We start from the raw sequence: 19,917 nt of genomic DNA, 5'->3' as shown, positions 1-19,917 counted from the left end.
CTAGCTCTTACTGGCTTAAAATGAAAGACTTCTTTATCTCACAATTTCTGTGGGTCAGGAATACGTGCATGGCTTAGCTCGGTCTTCTGTTTAGAGTCTTACCATGTGGAAATTAAGGTGTAAGCCTGGATACATTCTTACATGAGCCTCAGTACTCTCTTCCAAGTTCACTGGTTCATTTCAGAATTCAATTCCTCATGGCAATAGAACTGTGGCCATTACTTCCTTGAGGATTCCTATCTGGCATGTGACTTGCTCCACAGCGTTGGTGATTTGCTACTTTAAGGCCAGCAGGAGAGTTTCTCTGCTGTTTCCAATATCTCTGACTTCTAGATGGTCTTTTTAAAGGCTCACCTGAATAGGTCAGGTCCACCAGGATTCTCTTCCTTTTGATCAACTTACAGTCAACTGATAGGAGCCTTGATTACATCTGCCATGTAAGTTAGCCTGGTCACAATAGTGAGATCCTAGGAATCCTGCCCACTTTCAAGGGGAGGCATTTATACAAGGTGTATAAACCAGAGGATGGGAATCTTGACAGTGGTGATCTTAGCAGTATGCCTACCACAGGGTTATTAAAGCCAGTAGCGACTCTCTTGTTCAATAGAACTGGAATCTTTTAACTGTGTGCTAAGCATTTCTCCAGGCTATGGAAATATAAAGCTAAAAAGCCCAGCTTTTGTCCAGTAGTAAGGTGGTAGAGAGAAAGAATGAAGTACTGTTTATGATGTAATTCAGTCATGCAGCTGCAATAGAGGTGTATCCAGGCTACAGTGTGAACATCAAAGAGAAGGTATTGGGAGGTGGGGAGGTTTGGTCAGGAAAAGTTATGTATCTGGAAAAAGTGATAGTACTGCTTTAGTTCTTGAAACTAAATTTTAAAACCAGTTTTTAAGAGGAAAACCTTAGTATTTAAGATGATGAAATTATTAAATGAGTATTTCTTTTCCCCCAGATGGTATACCTCAAGTTTACTATTTCGGCCCTTGTGGTAAATACAATGCTATGGTGCTGGAACTGCTGGGACCTAGTTTGGAAGACTTGTTTGACTTGTGTGACAGAACATTTTCTCTTAAAACAGTTCTCATGATAGCTATACAACTGGTAAGTAAAATAGGGTATTTGAAGTTGTTTGAACAATTACATGGTTGTTGGTCACAAATTCATATTAAAAGTTTAAAGTTCTGTGATATTGTCTTACAGAGCATTTGACCTAATACAAATGTTTCTACTTTTCATACTGTCTTTCTGGGATCCATGTAACTTAAAATAACTGAGTCAAGTATATTTTATTTGTATGAAAACTAATATAATAATTGCTTTAAGATCAAAATGCTCAGTTTGATAATTAAGTTGTCACTAGCCATTTCTTCATATAAAAGAGGAATACTTCAAAAGAGAACCTCAGAAACATAGTTTTTTTTTTTTTTTTTTTGGGATAGAGTCTTGCTTTGTTGCGCAGGCTGGAGAGCAGTGGTGAGATCTCGGCTTACTGCAACCTCTGCCTCCCAGGTTCAAGCTATTCTCCTGCCTCAGCCTCCCGAGTAGCTGGGACTACAGGTGCGTGCCACCACACCCAGCCAATTTTTTTGTATTTTTCGTAGAGTCGGGGTTTCATCATGTTAGTCAGGATGGTCTTGATCTCCTGACCTTGTAATCCACCTGCCTTGGCCTTCCAAAGTGCTGGGATTACAGGCGTGAGCCACCATGCCCGGCCAGAAACATGGATTCTTAATTTTGGTAATAGACTTTATGACCTGGAAAAACAAGAGGCAAACTAATGAATTAGAGAGTCTTGATAAACTACTTAGACTTCAGGGAATCTGTTGGATAACAGTTAGAGAATGTTTTAAGGCAGTTTTGAAATAAATGCCAATACAAGTGTGCTGCAGAAGTCTTAAAATTGTTTTTATTCATTGACTCATTAATTCTACTTCTACAAATTTGTCCTGTGGATGTTTTCACAGGTGCTTAAAGCTTTATATGAAAGGATGTTTATAATAAAAAAATGAGAAGCAACCCAAATGTGCAGAAATAACAGGGTTAGTTGAATAAATTAATAGCCAGAGGAAAATACGCAGCTATTAAAAAGTGCGCATTAAAGATTGTTTCATAGGCTAGGTGTGGTGGCTTGTGCCTGTAATTCCAGTGCTTTGGGAGGCTGAGGCTAGAGGATCACTTGAGTCCAGGAGTTCGAGATCAATCTGGGCAACTTAGTGTGACTCCATCTCTACAAAAAATTAAAAAAAAAAAAAAAAGAAAGAAAGGCCGGGTGTGGTGGTGTGCTTGTGTAGTCCCAGCTGCTGAGGAGGTTGAGGCAGGAGGATTGCTTGAACCCAGAGGTTGAAGGTTGAAGCTGCAGTGAGCTATGCATTCCAGCTTGGGTGGCAGAGTGTGGGATCCTGTCCGCTCCCCCTGCCGCCCCGCCCACCACACACCAAACACCAAAAAACCAAACAACTACCCCAAATAAAACAAAGAATATTTCATGACCTTGAAAATGCTCATATCATTAAGAATCTATAGACATAGAATATTGTATATTCTATACTGCAAAGTTTGTTAAGCAAACGAGAATGACCTGTGTAACTGTATGTTTACATTGCATTGTTGACCATGATTATCACTAAGTGAAGCAGTTTTATTTTTTTATGTGTAATACTCTATTTTATGACAGTTTGTACAACGAACATTGAGAATTTGTAAAATAATTAATAAAAATGAGCTATATTATTAATATTAGAGTTGGATTCCAGACTTTTCTAGCTTTAAGATCTTTCTAACTTGAAGATTAATCATTTTTAAATGTTTAATACCTAGGAAAAAGTAAGGGAAACATGTTATGAAAAAGAAAAAGATACTGAATAGTGCTGTTGTTTTTATACTTGTAAAAGTTGCTTGGTTATTGAACTGATAAGGAAGACTATATTGCAACGTTTTGCATATGTCTGCTTATACTTTTGAGTTCAAGGTCTTGTATCAATATGGCTTTTTGATTTTATGAAGTAGCATCCTCTGAAAGTGTTGATTGAATCAGAATTACTGATATGAAAGGAATTCATAAAATTCAAATACTCTTGTTTAGCAGTGACCGTAATAGTAAAGGCAACTATTTAAATTGTAATTTGCTATATGTATGTGAAGAACGATGGGCTGACATCATTTTACTTTTAAAGGGTTGAAACAATTTCTGACTTATTTCTTTTGTATGTTTTCATTCTGTCTTGCCTTTATCATACTTGCTTAGGCTAGTCGAAGCCCAAAATAAAACTTCTCTTCTTTTTTTCTTAAACTAAGATTTCTCGCATGGAATATGTCCATTCAAAGAACTTGATATACAGAGATGTAAAACCTGAGAACTTCTTAATAGGACGACCAGGAAACAAAACCCAGCAAGTTATTCACATTATAGATTTTGGTTTGGCAAAGGAATATATTGATCCAGAAACAAAGAAACACATACCATACAGAGAACACAAGAGCCTTACAGGAACAGCTAGATATATGAGCATAAACACACATTTAGGAAAAGGTATGTGTACCTTTCGTAAGTATGGAAGTTTGAATTCAGCAGCTATGCTAACACTGTGCGTTTTTATTTGTTATGGTTCAGTTTTTGCAGATTACAATAGCTTTTATTATAATTTTCATTTATCAGATCTACCTAGAGTTTACTTTCACTGTATTTTTAATAAAACTCTTTGAAAGTAAGTTACTATAGAGTAAATGAGTGACAGCTATCTTTACATTCACTGTATTTTTTGTATTTATATAACTTGAAGTGTGCATCTTTGATACAGTTATGGGGATTCTTTTAATTATTTCTCTTACAAAATATGAGAGAATACCAAATTTTAACTGAATTTAATGCATGTGGAAATATTGGATTGAGACTATAGCTCTCCAGTATGGCTATCCACAGAAATAGCAACCAGCCTAATAAGTACATGCATGACCTTAGAGGTGGGCAGAGCTGGCTTACCTGTGTGCTAACTGTGACTTCGGACAAGTTTAATCTTTTTAAGGGGTTTCTTATTGGTAAAAAGAGTAAAACAATATCAACTTCACAGGATTTTTTTACAGCATTCCTCCTTCACCCAGGTTCGTATTTATCATATCCCTTCAATCATTTTCATCTGGAACAGTTCCTCAGTCGTTCTTTATGGCTCATGACCTTAATATTTTTTAGGAGCTCAGGCTATTTTATAGGATATCTCCAATTTGGGTCTGTTATTTCTTTTTGACTAGATTTGGGTAGGCATTTTGAGCACAAATATCACAGAAGTGATGTGTTCTTAGTGCATCAGGGTGGGATCGCTTGCTTGGGTGATATCTGCCAAATTTCTCTACTGAAAAGTTTCTTGTAGTTAGATTTTGGGATTATGTAAACATGTTCCTCATCAGATTTTTACCCTCTAGATTTAGCATCCTTTGATGATTTTCTAACTCCGTTATTTCTAATATTTATATTTCTTTATTTGTCAGTTGATATTCTAATGCAAGCAGATGCTTTCCCTTGTCCCCCAGTTATTGACTTATGTCTATATGAACTTATTAATTCTTACCTTATTTAATGTAATGTATTGAATGCATTATTATTTATTTTGATAGCCAAAGGGTTCCAGATGTGGCCACAGGTTGCCCCTTCAAGCTGGCTTCTCTGTCCTTTTGACATGTTTTCATGAATCTTTGAGTTCTTTCTTTCTGGTGCAGCAAGTTCTTATAAATAAACTCATCTTGCAGTTTCTCTTCTGCAGCCCCATAATCAGTCCTTTTCTCCAAGAAGTTCTGAATCCTTTTATTGGGTAATAGTATTTAGAAACCAAGATTTGGCCACTGGATATGCTCGTTACTGTGGTATGTTGTTACTGCCAGGCCCTTTCTGCAGCAGAACTAGGAAATGTTTGTGCGTATATGTATATACATACACACATAGAAATATGCCTATATATGTGTGTGTGTGACACACATACATTAATATCTGTTAAAAATTTTGAGTTTACAGTGATACACTTTTAATTTCAGTCTGTCAGTAGAAAATAGTATTTCCTTTTTCTATATTTGTAATTCCCATCCCTTTTCCATATTTGTATCTTTTTTTTTAACCAACTGTGAGAAATCTGGCTATCACTACTCATAATATATTTACTTGTTTTTAAAAGCTGAGGATACTCAGAAAGTACTTTCAGATTGCCAAGTGATGCCACTTTATATAGCAAGTCTAATAGAATTATAGCATTTGTAATTCTTACTTTATTGAGGAGTTTTTTTTTTATTTGAAGTAAAATTTACATTGGGTAAAGTATACAACATTTGATTATATAAATTTGTGAGTATTAATGAATGTGCACACTATGTAATCCACAGCACTATCGAGATTTAGAACACTTTCATTATCCTATAGACTTCCATTTTACCCATCTTAGTCATTCCCCTCCTTTTCTAGAAGCAATCACCGATCTGATTTGTATCACAACAGTTGAGTTTTGCTGATTCTATTACTTCATATAAATAGAATCATCCAACTTATTTTGGTTGGTATAATGTCTTTAAGATTCATCTATGTTTTTGCAAATATCAATAGTTTATTCTTTTTAAATGCTAAGTAATATTCAATTGCATAGACATAGCACAGACTGCTTATCCATTTGAATGTTGATGGATATTTGGGTTAAGTTTTTGACTTATGAATAAAACTTGTATAATATTTTTACAAATCTTTTTGTGGGCATATTTTTCAGTTTGGTCCTATGGCAGGTGTTATTTAACTTTATAAGAAACTGCCTGTCTGTTCTGGGGAGTGTTCATACCTTTTTTTATTTCCACCAATAATGAATGAGAATTTTGTTTGTTTCATATTCTTGACAACATTTAGAGTTGTCAGTCTTTTTCATCGTAGCTATTCTAGTGGCCAAGGGGTGGTCTTTTAATTCCTTGTGATTATTGTTTCTGAGATCTGTTTCATGTATTTATTGGCTATTTGTAGGTCTTCTTTTGAGAAGTGTGTGTCATTTCATTGTTAATTTATAGAGTTCTTTATATATTCTGGGTATGATGATTTTGTCATATGTATGCATTGTGAATAATTTCTTCCAGTCTTGGCTTGCTCCTATTCATTTTCTTAATGGTATCTTTTGATGAGCAGAACTGTTAAGTATTTATGAAGTCTAGTTTATCCATTTTTTGGTTTATGGTTATTGCCTTTTGAATTCTAACAAATCTTTACCTTCATGTGATAAGTTAAACAAATCTTTACCTTCATTACATTTTATGCTTTCTTCTAGAACCTTATAGTTTTAGCTTTTTATATCTGTGATCCATCAGAATTGATTTTTTATATCATGTGAGATAGGGGTTGAGGTTCTTTCTATGATATATTCTTTCCTATTGAATTACTTTTGTTTCTTAAAAAGTCACTTCTAGATTATACTTGCCACATTCAGTATTCATATCAGAGAAAGTACAAACTTAATTATCTGCTTTTAGGTATTATTCTGCTTTCAGTTACTGTTAGACATCTCACAACAGATAGACAGAAATATGAACCAATCAATATATATCCATTACTGCTGTTCAAAAGTACCTTCAGATATGCTATCACAGATTTGGACAGGATCTTGGAAGTCGTGTAATCCAACTTTCAGATCCTGATCTTAGCTTTTTCTGTAACCATTCTCCTCAGCCTTAGCTATTCTATAGAGCATGTCCCTGCTCTGTCTCTCAATCATAACTCAGTAGGTTGTGGCATCTTTCCTGACAGCTGACCTGACTGTAGGCTTATGGTATTTTTTGTTTTCAGACATCTGAAATGCCTGAGAAATGTAAATTTACTGTTTTTTTTTTTTTTTTTTAAGAAAAGTAAGTTTCAAATATTTAAAATTAAAAAACACGAGTTTTATTCAGTTAATATGTTCAGGAAGTAGCTTTCAATAGCTGACTTTCCTGATAGATTTAAAAATATGATTGGGTAGCTATACAACTTTTGGGATTGTGACTTCTATTAAAACCAGGCACACTTTATTTACATGTGCAGTGACTGTGAGAAATTTTCATTTTACGGGAGTTGTTAGCAGACTGTTTTATAACAACTAACAAAGGTTCACCACTATTTTATTGTGAGACATGAAGTCACAACTTCCTTAGGGCCTAATGTTCCTTATCTGAACAATGGTAAATGTAACAGCATTCTATTTGTAGAAATGGCAAAGTGAGTGTGATATGTTTGTCATTGTTAGGAAAAGTCATCAGTACCTGGGAAATGAGATTTAACTATTATAATACTCTCTCTTTACTCTTTCAGGAATAAAACAAAAATTTATTTATTTGGCAGGTATAGCAAACAACAAATGTTTAATGTTTACTTTTCCCCATTTATAAACACCCTCAGTTTTCATGTAAAACTCAGGAGTAGGTGGGTAATACTAACAGCTAAAAAATTTTGTGTCTAAAATTACATGAATTCCTATTTAAAAATTAAGAGTAAGCTAAGGTAATATGAATTTGGATGCTGAGGAACTAAAACATTTGGTAAATTGTGATGCCTTTGGACATGGAATACATAGTGGTGTTTTAAGTTTAGAGTACTTGGTTTTGTGAGGAGTCAGGAAGAGATAAAGAAGGAAAAGGAGCAGATAAAACATGACTTTTTAATGTGATTTTAATTTGTGCATATCTTATTTCTGCCCTCCCTACTTTGCCTGGATCTTGGTGATTACTTTTAAAGCCTTATTCATTCACCCATCTTTCCATCCATTCATTCATTCTTAGGCACTCAAGGACTTCTTGCTCACATGAACTTTTCAAAATAGAGAGTTTGGTCAAAGGAACATTATATGGGTTTGTAAGTATTTTTCCTTTTTGGAGACTGACACTATCTTAGACTTAAAAAGGAAAAAGATGTTCCTAATATAATAATATAGAAGAATAGTGTAAAATCACATAATAGGAATTAACATTTTATTCTTGTAGTATCTGTTGATCTTAACTAGGTGATATATGTTCAGAAGGCAGATGTTGCAGTTCACATTTATACCTTTCTTATATCTGCTTAAGTCTCTGTCCAAGATGCAATCTTGATAATGCTTTGTGTTACAGATGTGGATTTCCATGGTGTCCTTGCATGAAAATTTTCTTTAGTGTTGTCATATTGAATTATTTTTGTGTTACATCTGATCATGTGTCTACTTTTTAGTATCTTTTTAAAGACTTTTGTCAGCTGCCTTGAACCTCATAATCTTCCTTTGGATGACTGTTTTTCCCTTTTATGTCTTCTCGTTGAAGTCATTTGATATTAAGTAAATAATGTCTATTTCTCTTTGATGAGTAGTCTTGAAATAAAAATCAAGTCTTTTATTTTAAAATTTTTATTATTCAAGAATAAAAAAAACTAGCATTTGAGGGATAAGTTGGGAGTTGCTTCGTAAGTGTTAGTAAAAACCTGTGTTCATAGAAGAATGATGTTTCAAGCTTCTAAGTGGTAAGTTCTCTGAATAGGAGAGAAGGAACCACATAATGACGGTGTTCCAAAAATGCCTTCTTTCTGTGCTATCATTCTGTGGTGTGATTCATATGATTTAATTTCTGGGTTAATTGTCTCAATTTCTGAGGCCTGTTCTTTAAGCTGCTTGCACAGCTTTTCTGCAGTTCAAAAACATGTATTTACATTTTGTAATTTTAACAGTTTAAAATGTATAATTTCTTGTTAGAGTATAATGAACATAATTGATATTTTCTTGATGTTTCAGGGTATAGTTTTTTAATATGATTGCTATTATATAGCAATATTCTCAAGATCAGTTGGAGAAGGTTAGGATGGATATCTGTATTTAAATAAATTTAGAGACAATTTTATTTATACTTTTTTTTTTTTTTCTTGAGATGGAGTCTCGCTCTGTTGCCCAGGCTGGAGTGCGGTGGCGCGATCTCTGCTCACTGCAGGTTGTGCCACCTCCCAGGGTAATGCCATTCTCCTGCCTCAGCCTCCCAAGCAGCTGGGACTACAGGCCCCCACCACCACGCCCTGCTAATTTTTTTGTATTTTTAGTAGAGACGGGGTTTCACCGTGTTCGCCAGGATGGTCTCGATCTCCTGACCTCGTGATCCGCCCGCCTCGGCCTCCCAAAGTGCTGGGATTACAGGCGTGAGCCACCACTCCCGGCCTTATTTATACTTTTTAATAGATCCTCTCTCTCTCTCTTTTTTTTTTTTTTGACTTTCACCTTGTGTTATCCCTTACTTTTTGATATTGTATGTAGTATAGCTACTGCTGGCAATACTTTGCTTTTCTCTACCTTTGGTTTACTTCTTTTGACCTTGTCACCAAACTTACTAGAATTATGTCTAAATTAAGAGAACTAGATTTCAGAAGAACTTTAGGAATTAAGTGAATGTATGTACTGGGTTCAGTTGCACAGAAAACTTTTATTTCTAAGTTTTCTTTATACTACTAGATTCGGTGTTTAGTGAACTGTTGTTGTGTATTGTCTTGCATAATTGTGTTTTGTTCTTTTCCTTTTTAGGTTTGTGTTCTCCCTCTTTTTTTTTTTTTCAAAATCCTTGTTATATAATTTTGAAAACTGAGCTCAATGAATCTTGAGGAAGATGTATTTTTGTTTTTTTTTAGGGTAGTGCCAACTAAAGTAACTTTTAATATTTAAGAAGGAAATATGAAGTGAACCTTTTACTTCCTTGTAGTAGATAATGTGTATCTTTTTTTTTTACCTACAAGAAATGATTTAAACTTTCTTCAGGGAGAATTTTTGTTGTTTGAGCTGTCTTCTTTGTCTTCTCATGTCCCTACTTAGGTTAGCCAACATGTCTTTTGGCCTCATTGTTTTTCATTATGTTAGAAAATGCAGTAGTAAGTTTATTTTTGCAAATATATGCGTGTATCATAGAAAATTTTCTGTTTCTATGTGAGGTGTTGATAAATTTGAGTTAACGAAAAAGGGAATATTTTTCTGTTGAAAATTGAATTGAAATTTCAATTGAAATGGAAACAGTGCTAGGCAAGTGAGTAATGAAATCAGATTAAAAAAAGAAAAATAAATAATGTTGAGATATAAGGGTAGAATTTGTAAATAGAAAAGCATTGCAGAAGGTTTCCAGTCAACATTTGATTAAGTGATGAAATGCTTTCCAAAATGAAAGAAATGTAGACAAGTGGGCTGAAATCTTGCCCTTCACTTATTAGGTACCTAGTTTTGAAGTAGTCACTTAATCTTTCTGAGCTTTACTTTCCTTATTTGGGATTACAAATAACTGTTTTCAGTGTAGCTGTAATTTTGAAAGATAGTGTATATAAAGCATGGACACAGACGCTTAATACGTGTTGATTATTTTGTATGGTACATATATTCCTGAAGAGGAAAAGTTTAATTGACTGTGTACCTTTTTAAATTGGTTTCAAGACCTTTTTAAAAGAATCTTTAATGATACCTATTGTAAAGAAAAATAATGACTTTCTGGTTTCTTTAGGTGCTCATAGCAAGAGTTCTTATAATGATTCTTGGCCTTGTGGAAAAACATTCGTTTTCAAACAGGCCTTTGTAGTTAAGTGCTTTAAAAAACGTGAACAGGGTTTAATAAGGGCCAGATTACTGTTGGGAGATTTTTTTCATGTAAAAGAACTACTAAAGACCCTAGGGGGTGTTCTTTAGTTACTGTGTTTCAAAAAGAAAGCCTTCCTGTGATTTCTATAACTTACTACATGGTAAAATGTATTTCCAGATATGTCATTTGGTGAAAGGACACAAAGGAATTATGAGGGTCAAGAGCATTTCAGACTGAGTTTTAGTAGTAGATTTATTTTACTAGCTAATATTTATGGCTTGAATTTTGAAATGCTTTGTGGGTTATGAGACTAATACTGTTCTCTGATAGAACCATGTAGGCGAGATCACCTTATGACCGTGGCTTATTAGCACTATGTGACTAAAGCTCCTCTTGGATAGAATTCAAAGAGGAATTGCCTTTTATATTGAGTTTCTCTCCTTAACAAAGAGTCTTACTGTAGGGCTCAGCATACTTTTATTTGTACTGTATTTTAAGTTTCTTAAACTATATGCATATATGTCTTGCATATACACTGATAAATGTGTCCCTACTGTACTGTATTTTAAGTTCTTTAAACTATACGCATATATAGTATATATAATATGCATATATGTCTTGCATATACATTGATAAATGTATCCCTACATATTTCGTGTTTTTTGATGCTGTTGTAAAGGTATTGGTTTTAAAATCCAATTTTCACTTACTCGTTGTGAGTATAGAAATCCAGTTGATTTTTATTTTTATTTTGTAGAGACAGGGTCTTGCTCTGTTGCCCAGGCTGGAATGCAGTGGTGCAACCATGGCTCCCTGCAACCTCATCTTCCTAGGCTCAAGGAATCCTCTCCCATCTCAGCCTCCCTAGTAGCTGGGACTATAGGTGCATGCCAACACACCCAGTCACCAGCTAATTAAAAAAAATTTTTTTTTCGTAAAGTTGGGGTTTCTCTGTGTTGCCCAAGCTAGTGTTGAACTCCTGGTCTCAGGCTATCCTCCTGCCTCGACCTCCCCAAAGTGCTGAGATTACAGGTGTGAGCCACCGAGCCTGGCCCCAGTTGATTTTTATATATTAACCTTATATCCTGTAACCTTGCTAAAACTCACCTACTAGTTGTAATAGACCTTTTGTAGATTATTTAGATTTTTCTACATATACAATCCTGTTGTCTGCAAAGAGCAGTAGTTTTATTTCTTCATTTCCAATCTAAATATCTGTTAATTTTGTTTTCTTTGCTTCTTTGTACTGGCAAGAACTTCCAGTACAATACTGAATAGAAAGGGTAGGAGTGGACATCTTTGTTCGTTCCCGATCTTAGGAGTGTCTTTTATCATTTAAGAATTATGTTAGTTGACATTTTTCATAGTTGTTGTCAGGATGAAGTTGCCCTGTAGTTCCTAGTTTGCTGAGAGTTTTTTAAAATCATTAATACATGTTGAATTTTGTCAAGTGCTTTTTCTGTATCTGAGATGAGGACATGATTTATATTTTATTCTATTAATTTGGTGAATTACATTGATTGATTTTTAAAAGTTAAACCAAACCTACATTCCTAGGATGAGCCTTACTTAGTCATGAGGTATTATCTTTTTAAGGATTTCGTGTCTGTGTTTATGAGGAATGTTTCTTGTAGTTTCCTTTAATTGTAATGTCTTTATCTGTTGTTGGTAACAGGGTAATGCAGTGAGTTGGGAACTCTTCTAATCCTGAGTTTGTGTAGAATTGGTATTATTCTTTAACTGTTTAATAGGATTCAGTAGCGATGCTATCTGGATTGTATTTTGGGAAGTTTTTAAATAATTTAATTTCTTTAATTGATGCAGAGCTATTTACATTTTCTTCTTGAGGCAGTTTTAGTTATTAGTAGCTTTCAAGATATTTGTCCATTTCATATAAGTTGTTTAATTTATTGGATTGTTTTGTAGTATTCTTTTATCATTCTTTTACTATCTGTGGGATCTGTTCTGATGCCTCCTCTGTTTCTTCTGTTGTTGGTAATTTGTGTTTCTTTCTTTTAGCCTGCTAAGAAGATTAATGATTTTATTGAACTTTCCAGTCCAGCTTTTGTTTTCATTGGGTTTCATTACTGATTGTCCATTGGTCATTGTCTCGTCATTGATTTCCTCATTTGTCATTATTTTGTCCTTCTGTTTATTTTGGGTGGTATTGATATGAAGGCAGATAAAGATAAGTTGGTCAGAATACAGAGTCTGAAATAGACTTATACATAGATGGTTGATTGAATTTTGAGAATGGTGCAAAAGCAACTTGAGGGGAAAGGATAGTTTTGCCGAGAAACTACAGTAGCTAGATATCAGTTTGAAAAAAATAAATCTAAATCCTTACTCCACACCAAAAGCAAAAAAAAAATTACTTCAAAATGAATAATAGGTTTAAATGTAGGAACCATAACTATAAAATTTCTAGAAGAAAAAACAGGAGAAGATCTTCGTGGTCCTGTGAGTAGAGATTTCCTAGATTGGACATCAAAAAGTATAAAAAATAAGAGGAAAAAAACCCTGATAAATTGTACTTCATCAAAATGTAAAATTTCTTTTAAACGTACTCTTAAGGAAACAAAAAAAATAGCAAACTGTTTTCTTTTTTTTTGAGACGGAGTCTCGCTCTGTCGCCGGGGCTGGAGTGCAGTGGCCGGATCTCAGCTCACTGCAAGCTCCGCCTCCCGGGTTCCCGCTATTCTCCTGCCTCAGCCTCCCGAGTAGCTGGGACTACAGGCGCCCGCCACCTCGCCAGGCTAGTTTTTCGTATTTTTTAGTAGAGACGGGGTTTCACCGTGTTAGCCAGGATGGTCTCGATCTTCTGACCTCGTGATCCGCCCATCTCGGCCTCCCAAAGTGCTGGGATTACAGGCTTGAGCCACCGCGCCCGGCCGCAAACTGTTTTCTTGAAGGGAAAAGGTATTGGCAAAACGTATCTGAAAATAACTTGTATCCAGAATATACAAGGAACTATTACAGCTGTTTAATAAGACAACCCAATTTATTAAATGGGCAAACGCATGAAATAAAGTTCAATGTTAGTCACCAGTGAAATGCAAGTTAAGTCAGTTAATCCATACTTTGAAGTTTGCTTTTCTGAAAGGATTTATTACTGCTTATACTTCATAGCCACTAGCATGGCTAAAATTTAGAAGACCATACTAAAGGTTGGACAGGTTATGAAACAACTGAAACTCCCATACATTGCTGGTAGAAATGTGAAATGATCCAATCCCTTTGGAAAAACGGTATAGAAGGTTTTTATAAAGTTAAATCTATACTTACAACATCATATTGCAATCCCCTTTCTAGATATTAATCCAACATAAATGAAAACCTATGTCAACATAGACTAGTACAAGAAGAATGTTCATAACAGCTTTATTCACAATAGCCCCGAACTGGAACCTACTCAAATGTCTGTCAACAGATGAATAAACACATTTTAATGTACTACTCAGCATTAAAAAGTAATGAGGTATGACTATACATAACAACATGGATAAATCCTGAACACTTAGTAAGTGAAAGAATTTGGACACGAATCTCTACTGTATGATTCCATTCATGTGCACCTGTCTAATCTGTAGTGATGAAGGCAGATAAGTGGTTGCCTGAGGCTGATGGTATTGTAGGAGTTGGAGGAGAGTAATAGGCAGGAGACATTAGGAAACCTTTTGGAGCATTAGAAATGCCTCTTGATTGTGGTAGTAGTTATGCAGATGTGTGTGTTGTTAAAACTTATCAAACTATACCCTTAAGACTACCAGAATCTAATGAAGTAAAGTTTTTGTTATAAAAGTTATAACATTTTTTTTTCATATTCTCATCCCCACTTTCATTAGTGGATGTAGGGACTTTAAGGCCACTACTTATTTTGGAAAATTTGCTATTTTTAATAGTGTATACTTACATTTTATAACAAAAAGTACAAGAAATAAAAAAAAAAAACTCTCCATTATATCACATTTTTAGCTTGTGAAATGGCAAGTTGAAATCTCTTCTCTAGTCTTCCAGTCTCGTAGCCTTAATGACTACCAATTTTGATGTATACTTCTTCAACTTGCAGTCTGGTGAAAGTATATATATGGATTAAATAAAAGCAAACATAGTATCTTTAAATCATAACAAGTGTTATTAAAAACAAGTGTATTCATCTGTTTTCATGCTGCTGCTGCTGATAAAGATATACCTGAGACTGGGCAGTTTACAAAAGAAAGAGGTTTAATGGACTTAACAGTTCCACATGGCTGGGGAGGCCTCACAGTCATGGCGGAAGGCAAGGAGGAGCAAGTCACATCTCATGTGGCTGGCGGCAGGCAAAGAGAGAGCTTGTGCAGGGAAACTCCTTATAAAACCATCAGGTTTCATAAGCCTTATTCACTATCACGAGAATAGCGTGGGAAAAACCTGCCCCCATGATTCAGTTACCTCCCACTGCGTCCCTCTCACAACACATGGGAATTCAAGATGAGATTTGGGTGTAAACACAGCCAAACCATATCAACAAGTATAGAATGTTTACACAGTAAAAATCAGAACCTTTTCTGACCCTTCATCCTAGTTCAGATCCATACTTTCAAAAGTTTGCTTTTCTGAAAGCATTGAGTACTGCCTAGATAGTATGGTTGTTCATGTGGATAAAACATCTTGCACATAAACAAACATCCTCTTATTAAAGTATTTTCTCATTGATAGTTAGCATTTTGGTATTATTTTGAAATATCAAGAAATCTTAAGTATTTAACATCAGTGACAGAAAAATTGAAATATCATTCAGTCAGCAAATATTTATAAGCATCTCCCTGAGCCTTTGTCTGTGATCTTTATTCACGTATGTGCTAAATGACATTTTGTTACAACAACTTGAAAACGACAGTTTGGTCAAGCAGTATTTTTGGTGATAGTGAAGGGGTTATTAAGGTTGGTATGTGTCAAACACAAGTTTTTCTTAAAATACATTAAACACAATACCCCATAATCATGTTTAATTTAATGGAGAATATTTATCATGGAAGTTTTGTGCTCATATAACTTTAGGAAATGCAGGGTTGAAAGAGTTAAACATTTTAAACTCTAGACTTCTCAGAAGTCTTAATATGTTACCTTCTGAATCTTTAAGACAGAGCTATAGTATATAGTGACTCTGACTGACCATGGAACTCTTTTCCCCTTGGCCTGTACTTCCATGAATAGATATCTAAGCAGAAAAATAAATCTCTAACAGCATCTAAAAATTATAAAGGAATATTTTAAAGATGCACAATAATCTTAATGTAAAAACATTATATAGATATAACTTATCACTTATAGGTACTATATCTGTATTTTGTATTTATATGTTGAACTTTTGGAAATTGATTTATACATAATGAAAGAACAAACTCTCCATTCTTCCATCCTTAACTGTTAGAGAAAAGTGAAATTTATATTTCTTTTATATTTCAGAACAAAGTAGAAGAGATGATTTAGAAGCTTTAGGTCATATGTTCATGTATTTTCTGAGAGGCAGTCTTCCTTGGCAAGGCTTAAAGGTAATTGTTTTTGTGTTTCTTTATTGAATTTCATGAAATGTGAAGATATTAAGGTCCTCTCTTCCAGGTAAACAATTTTCATATTTTAACATTTTATTTTGTAAGTAGGCATCAGGGCTTACTGTGTTGCCCAGGCTGGTCTCAAACTCCTGGGCTCAAGCATTCCTTCTGCCTTGGCCTTCCAAAGCTCTGGGATTACAGGCTACCGTGTGCAGCCCCAGCTAAATAATTTTTAAATTACCACATTCTCAAGATGTTTTTTTTCTGTTTTAGGCTGACACATTAAAAGAGAGGTATCAGAAAATTGGAGATACAAAACGGGCTACACCAATAGAAGTGTTATGTGAAAATTTTCCAGGTAATGAATAATGTGAGGTTGATACATTATATACAGAAAACTAGAAATGCTAATTTTTATTGCTTAAGTTTATAAATTTGTTTCTATGCTTTAAAAAAAAAAAAGAGCTAAAAATATGATTTAAAGGATGTCAGCATTTGATGCCGAACCCACAGGAACACTTTGTACCTTTGCTTTGCAAATGGTATTAATGGAAGAAAATCCTATCTGTTAATAGTGTTGATCAGTACCAGCTGAAGTAATATTTTCTTTAGTGATATACTTTTAATAAGTTAAAATTTTTGCTGAGAAATGCCAGTAACAAAGTTTTGGTATACAGTGTTAGTCATTTGGGTCTCAATGTCAAGCTCAAAGGAGGTATATGAAGTATGATTTGGTTTAGTTTTCAAATTAAACTCATTTAAATTAAGTAAGGCCAGTACAACCTTACTGACCTCACTAGTTTTGGGCTAATTTTATATTGGGGAGCTGTATGCATTTATGAAAAAATTTTGCTTTCAAGTAGATTTATGGCAACTCAAATTAAGCCAACAAAAATTTACTTAAGATTTCTAAATCAAGGAATAAGAATAACTTGTTAGGATATTAAAATAACGACTGTGATTTATTTGTGCAGCCACATTAAGTGAAAAGAGAACTAAATTTGAAGATAAAATACTGAATTCCTATCTCACTTTAGTATTCCCTGGTTCTCCTGTATAATGCTGGCATTATTAATGTAATAATGATATTATCATCAACATAACGAAAGTAGCTCTTTCTCAAGCTTGTTTATATTATTCATTGACAGCAAACATTATATATTTTCCTTTCTTGCTATAATATCTAGAAGTAGATTTTTTTAAATGTCGGTTAATAGTACTAGCAGTTTAGGTGTAGGCAGGTAGGATAGTTGTCATTAAGGAAGCCTATATAAAGGTGGGAAAATGGGGTTGCCAAATTAAATTGGCCAGGTATTTAGCTAGAAAGTGGAATAGTGGGAGAGTCACCACATAAAGAAGGCCGCTGCGTACCACTTTTATTGCCTCATTGTACTGGGTGTGATCTTTTTCCTACTGGCTGGGGCTGCCTGTGAATGCTAGGTGTAACTTACCATCTCTTACTGTAGTGATTTTCTGTGCCCCGTAGTGATGGTGAAATGCCTTGCTTTACTAATTGCTCACCATTTTGCCTTTTTTTTAAATATATATATATTTTTGTTTTTCTTTTTCTTCTGAAAAGTATTACCCTTAAAAATACTTACATCTAATACAGTTGAGAATTACAATAGCATGCAGAGATTTGTATGTTGCCAAATAATTGTTAAATATCTGACTGGAAATTATGAGAAGACTTACACTGTGCTCTTGTGTTATGTTTTTGAGATTTGTTTTAGCTTTCCTTTGTTAGCTTAATTGGTTAGAATACTGCTCAAAACCAAGCTTAGGAATTTGAATTCTCTATTAGTTAGTTGGTATATGTCACTGATTTTAAAGGAAATCCAGCAGGCCAATACAGACGCTTTCATATAAATCAGTTCTCACCAGTATTTTAAATAAAATTTTAAATTTGTAAACTGAATATGATGCCTTGTGATTAATCATACATTATTAAACTGCTTATTCAACTTCTCATACTGCCAAATATTAAAAATAATCTTATAAAAATAAAAATTTTAGCTTTTCCTAATGAAATGAAGCAAAAATAGTGGTTGTTAAACTAAACCTCTCATTTTTCTTGTGTCTATATTCTCTTCCTTCTTTTCCTCTTTTTTATTTTGTTGTAATTTAACTTAGAAAAATTTAAATTGCAATATAATTTTGTTACTTTTCAAGTGCTTTTATATAATACAATGTGCTTTTAGATACTTAATTTTATTATTGAGTATTAAAGAAAAGTATAGTCCAAATAATTTTTATATTATTTCTAGAAGAAATGGCAACATATCTTCGTTATGTAAGAAGGCTAGATTTTTTTGAAAAACCAGACTATGACTACTTGAGAAAGCTTTTTACTGACTTGTTTGATCGAAAAGGATATATGTTTGATTATGAATATGACTGGATTGGTAAACAGTTGGTGAGTATTCTACATAATAAAATATTATTTATAGTATCTGTTGTCTTTTTAATAGTACAGTATCTTCAGTTGAAAAGAGTGGAGAACAAATAGTTGTTTTAAAGGATTCATTTTATTGTTTTTTAAAGGACGTTTCTGCAGGTAGCACCGTACTAGTATTCTTTGAGTTTTTCAAAAGCCCTACATCTGGATTCTTTGCCTTTTAGCATGAAGAGTTACTTTTAACTTTTCATCCTGATTTAGTTCTTAATGTCAAATATACTCTTTTTGTGTAATATTCTCATGATTAATTTAATACTTTAATACCTTGATGAAAATTAAAATTTGTATAATTCTCTTCAAGTCAAAATATTGGAAATAAGCAATTTTAATAGTTTTTTAAAATTCTTTTAATTTTCTTAAAAGTTTATTCTATTTATGTACATTTGCTTTGGAAATGAGAGGCATAAACATATACATTTTTATCATTTTGATATGAAAATGTAACCTAAAAGTGATGGCAGCATTAGAAGATCTTTTGTAGATGTAAAAATAAGTACTTTATAAAGAATTTAAATATTTTAAAAACTAGGTATATTCTCTTTGCTTTACCTTCTTAGCTTTAACAACCTATTTTGAGAATGATGCCTTTACTTAAAGCCTTAGTTTATTTAACAGTCTTTTGTTTTTTCCTTAATTCTTTTAAGCAGATAAATAAATGATTTTAAATAAGATTTCTGAAATAGAATGTATTGATACCAATTGTTATTGTATTGTAGCCTACTCCAGTGGGTGCAGTTCAGCAAGATCCTGCTCTGTCATCAAACAGAGAAGCACATCAACACAGAGATAAGATGCAACAATCCAAAAACCAGGTTTGCTGCCCTTTAGATATGAAATATCTTCCTTTCATGATTGAAACACACTTTTTTCTTCAATAGATAAAACATACTGAAGGATTGAAAATACATATTTTTAATAGATAAATTATTTTCTCTTAATTTTCACTGTTTATTAGTTTAATAATAGCATTAAAATGTTTAAGCATAAATCCCTAATTAATGGTACAAATTAGTGTAAAGTGAGGAATATTTCATATTCTGTTAGAATGGGAGTATTTGGATACCCTATTGGAATGAATTGTAATAGCACTTGATCTTTCTAACTGTAGTGTAGTTCAGTAAATTATTGAATTTCTGCTATTGTAAAGCTACTATTCTACACATTATAGAAATTAAGAAGTAAAGAAGAAAGTGTAACCTTTAAGAATGATTTTGTCACCAGTGACTAAAAGCAGTGTTGTAGCCAAGAGCTCACTCAATTCTCTAGAATCAGGCATACATGGATATGGCTTGACCCTGGGCAAATAAGTTAATCTCTCAAAGCCTCAGTTTCCTCATCTATAAAATGGAAATAATGCATGTTAATTTGTAGCAT

General features: G+C 33.6%; 1 protein-coding gene across 16 annotated transcripts in view; it reads left to right on the top strand.

Moving 5' to 3' along the window:
- Positions 1-19,917, top strand: part of CSNK1G3 (casein kinase 1 gamma 3) — a 106,349-nt gene that overhangs the window by 61,721 nt on the left and 24,711 nt on the right. For 9 of the 16 annotated variants that reach the window (XM_033181420.1, XM_033181414.1, XM_033181417.1 and 6 more), the window contains 6 exons: positions 956-1,104; positions 3,298-3,532; positions 16,000-16,085; positions 16,359-16,443; positions 18,353-18,501; positions 19,260-19,355. In XM_033181420.1, coding sequence (XP_033037311.1) covers positions 1,006-1,104; positions 3,298-3,532; positions 16,000-16,085; positions 16,359-16,443; positions 18,353-18,501; positions 19,260-19,355 — 750 coding nt within the window. In that variant the 5' untranslated portion in view covers positions 956-1,005. The remainder of the gene's footprint in view (positions 1-955; positions 1,105-3,297; positions 3,533-15,999; positions 16,086-16,358; positions 16,444-18,352; positions 18,502-19,259; positions 19,356-19,917) is intronic. The other 7 variants (XM_033181422.1, XM_033181421.1, XM_033181419.1 and 4 more) reach the window with 1 other exon arrangement.

Source organism: Trachypithecus francoisi, unplaced genomic scaffold, assembly GCF_009764315.1.
Source record: "Trachypithecus francoisi isolate TF-2019V2 unplaced genomic scaffold, Tfra_2.0 Lachesis_group2, whole genome shotgun sequence".
NCBI classification, from domain to species: domain Eukaryota; kingdom Metazoa; phylum Chordata; class Mammalia; order Primates; family Cercopithecidae; genus Trachypithecus; species Trachypithecus francoisi.
The sequence above is the reverse complement of the archived record's forward strand: the minus strand, read 5'-3'. Positions and strand labels throughout refer to the sequence as shown.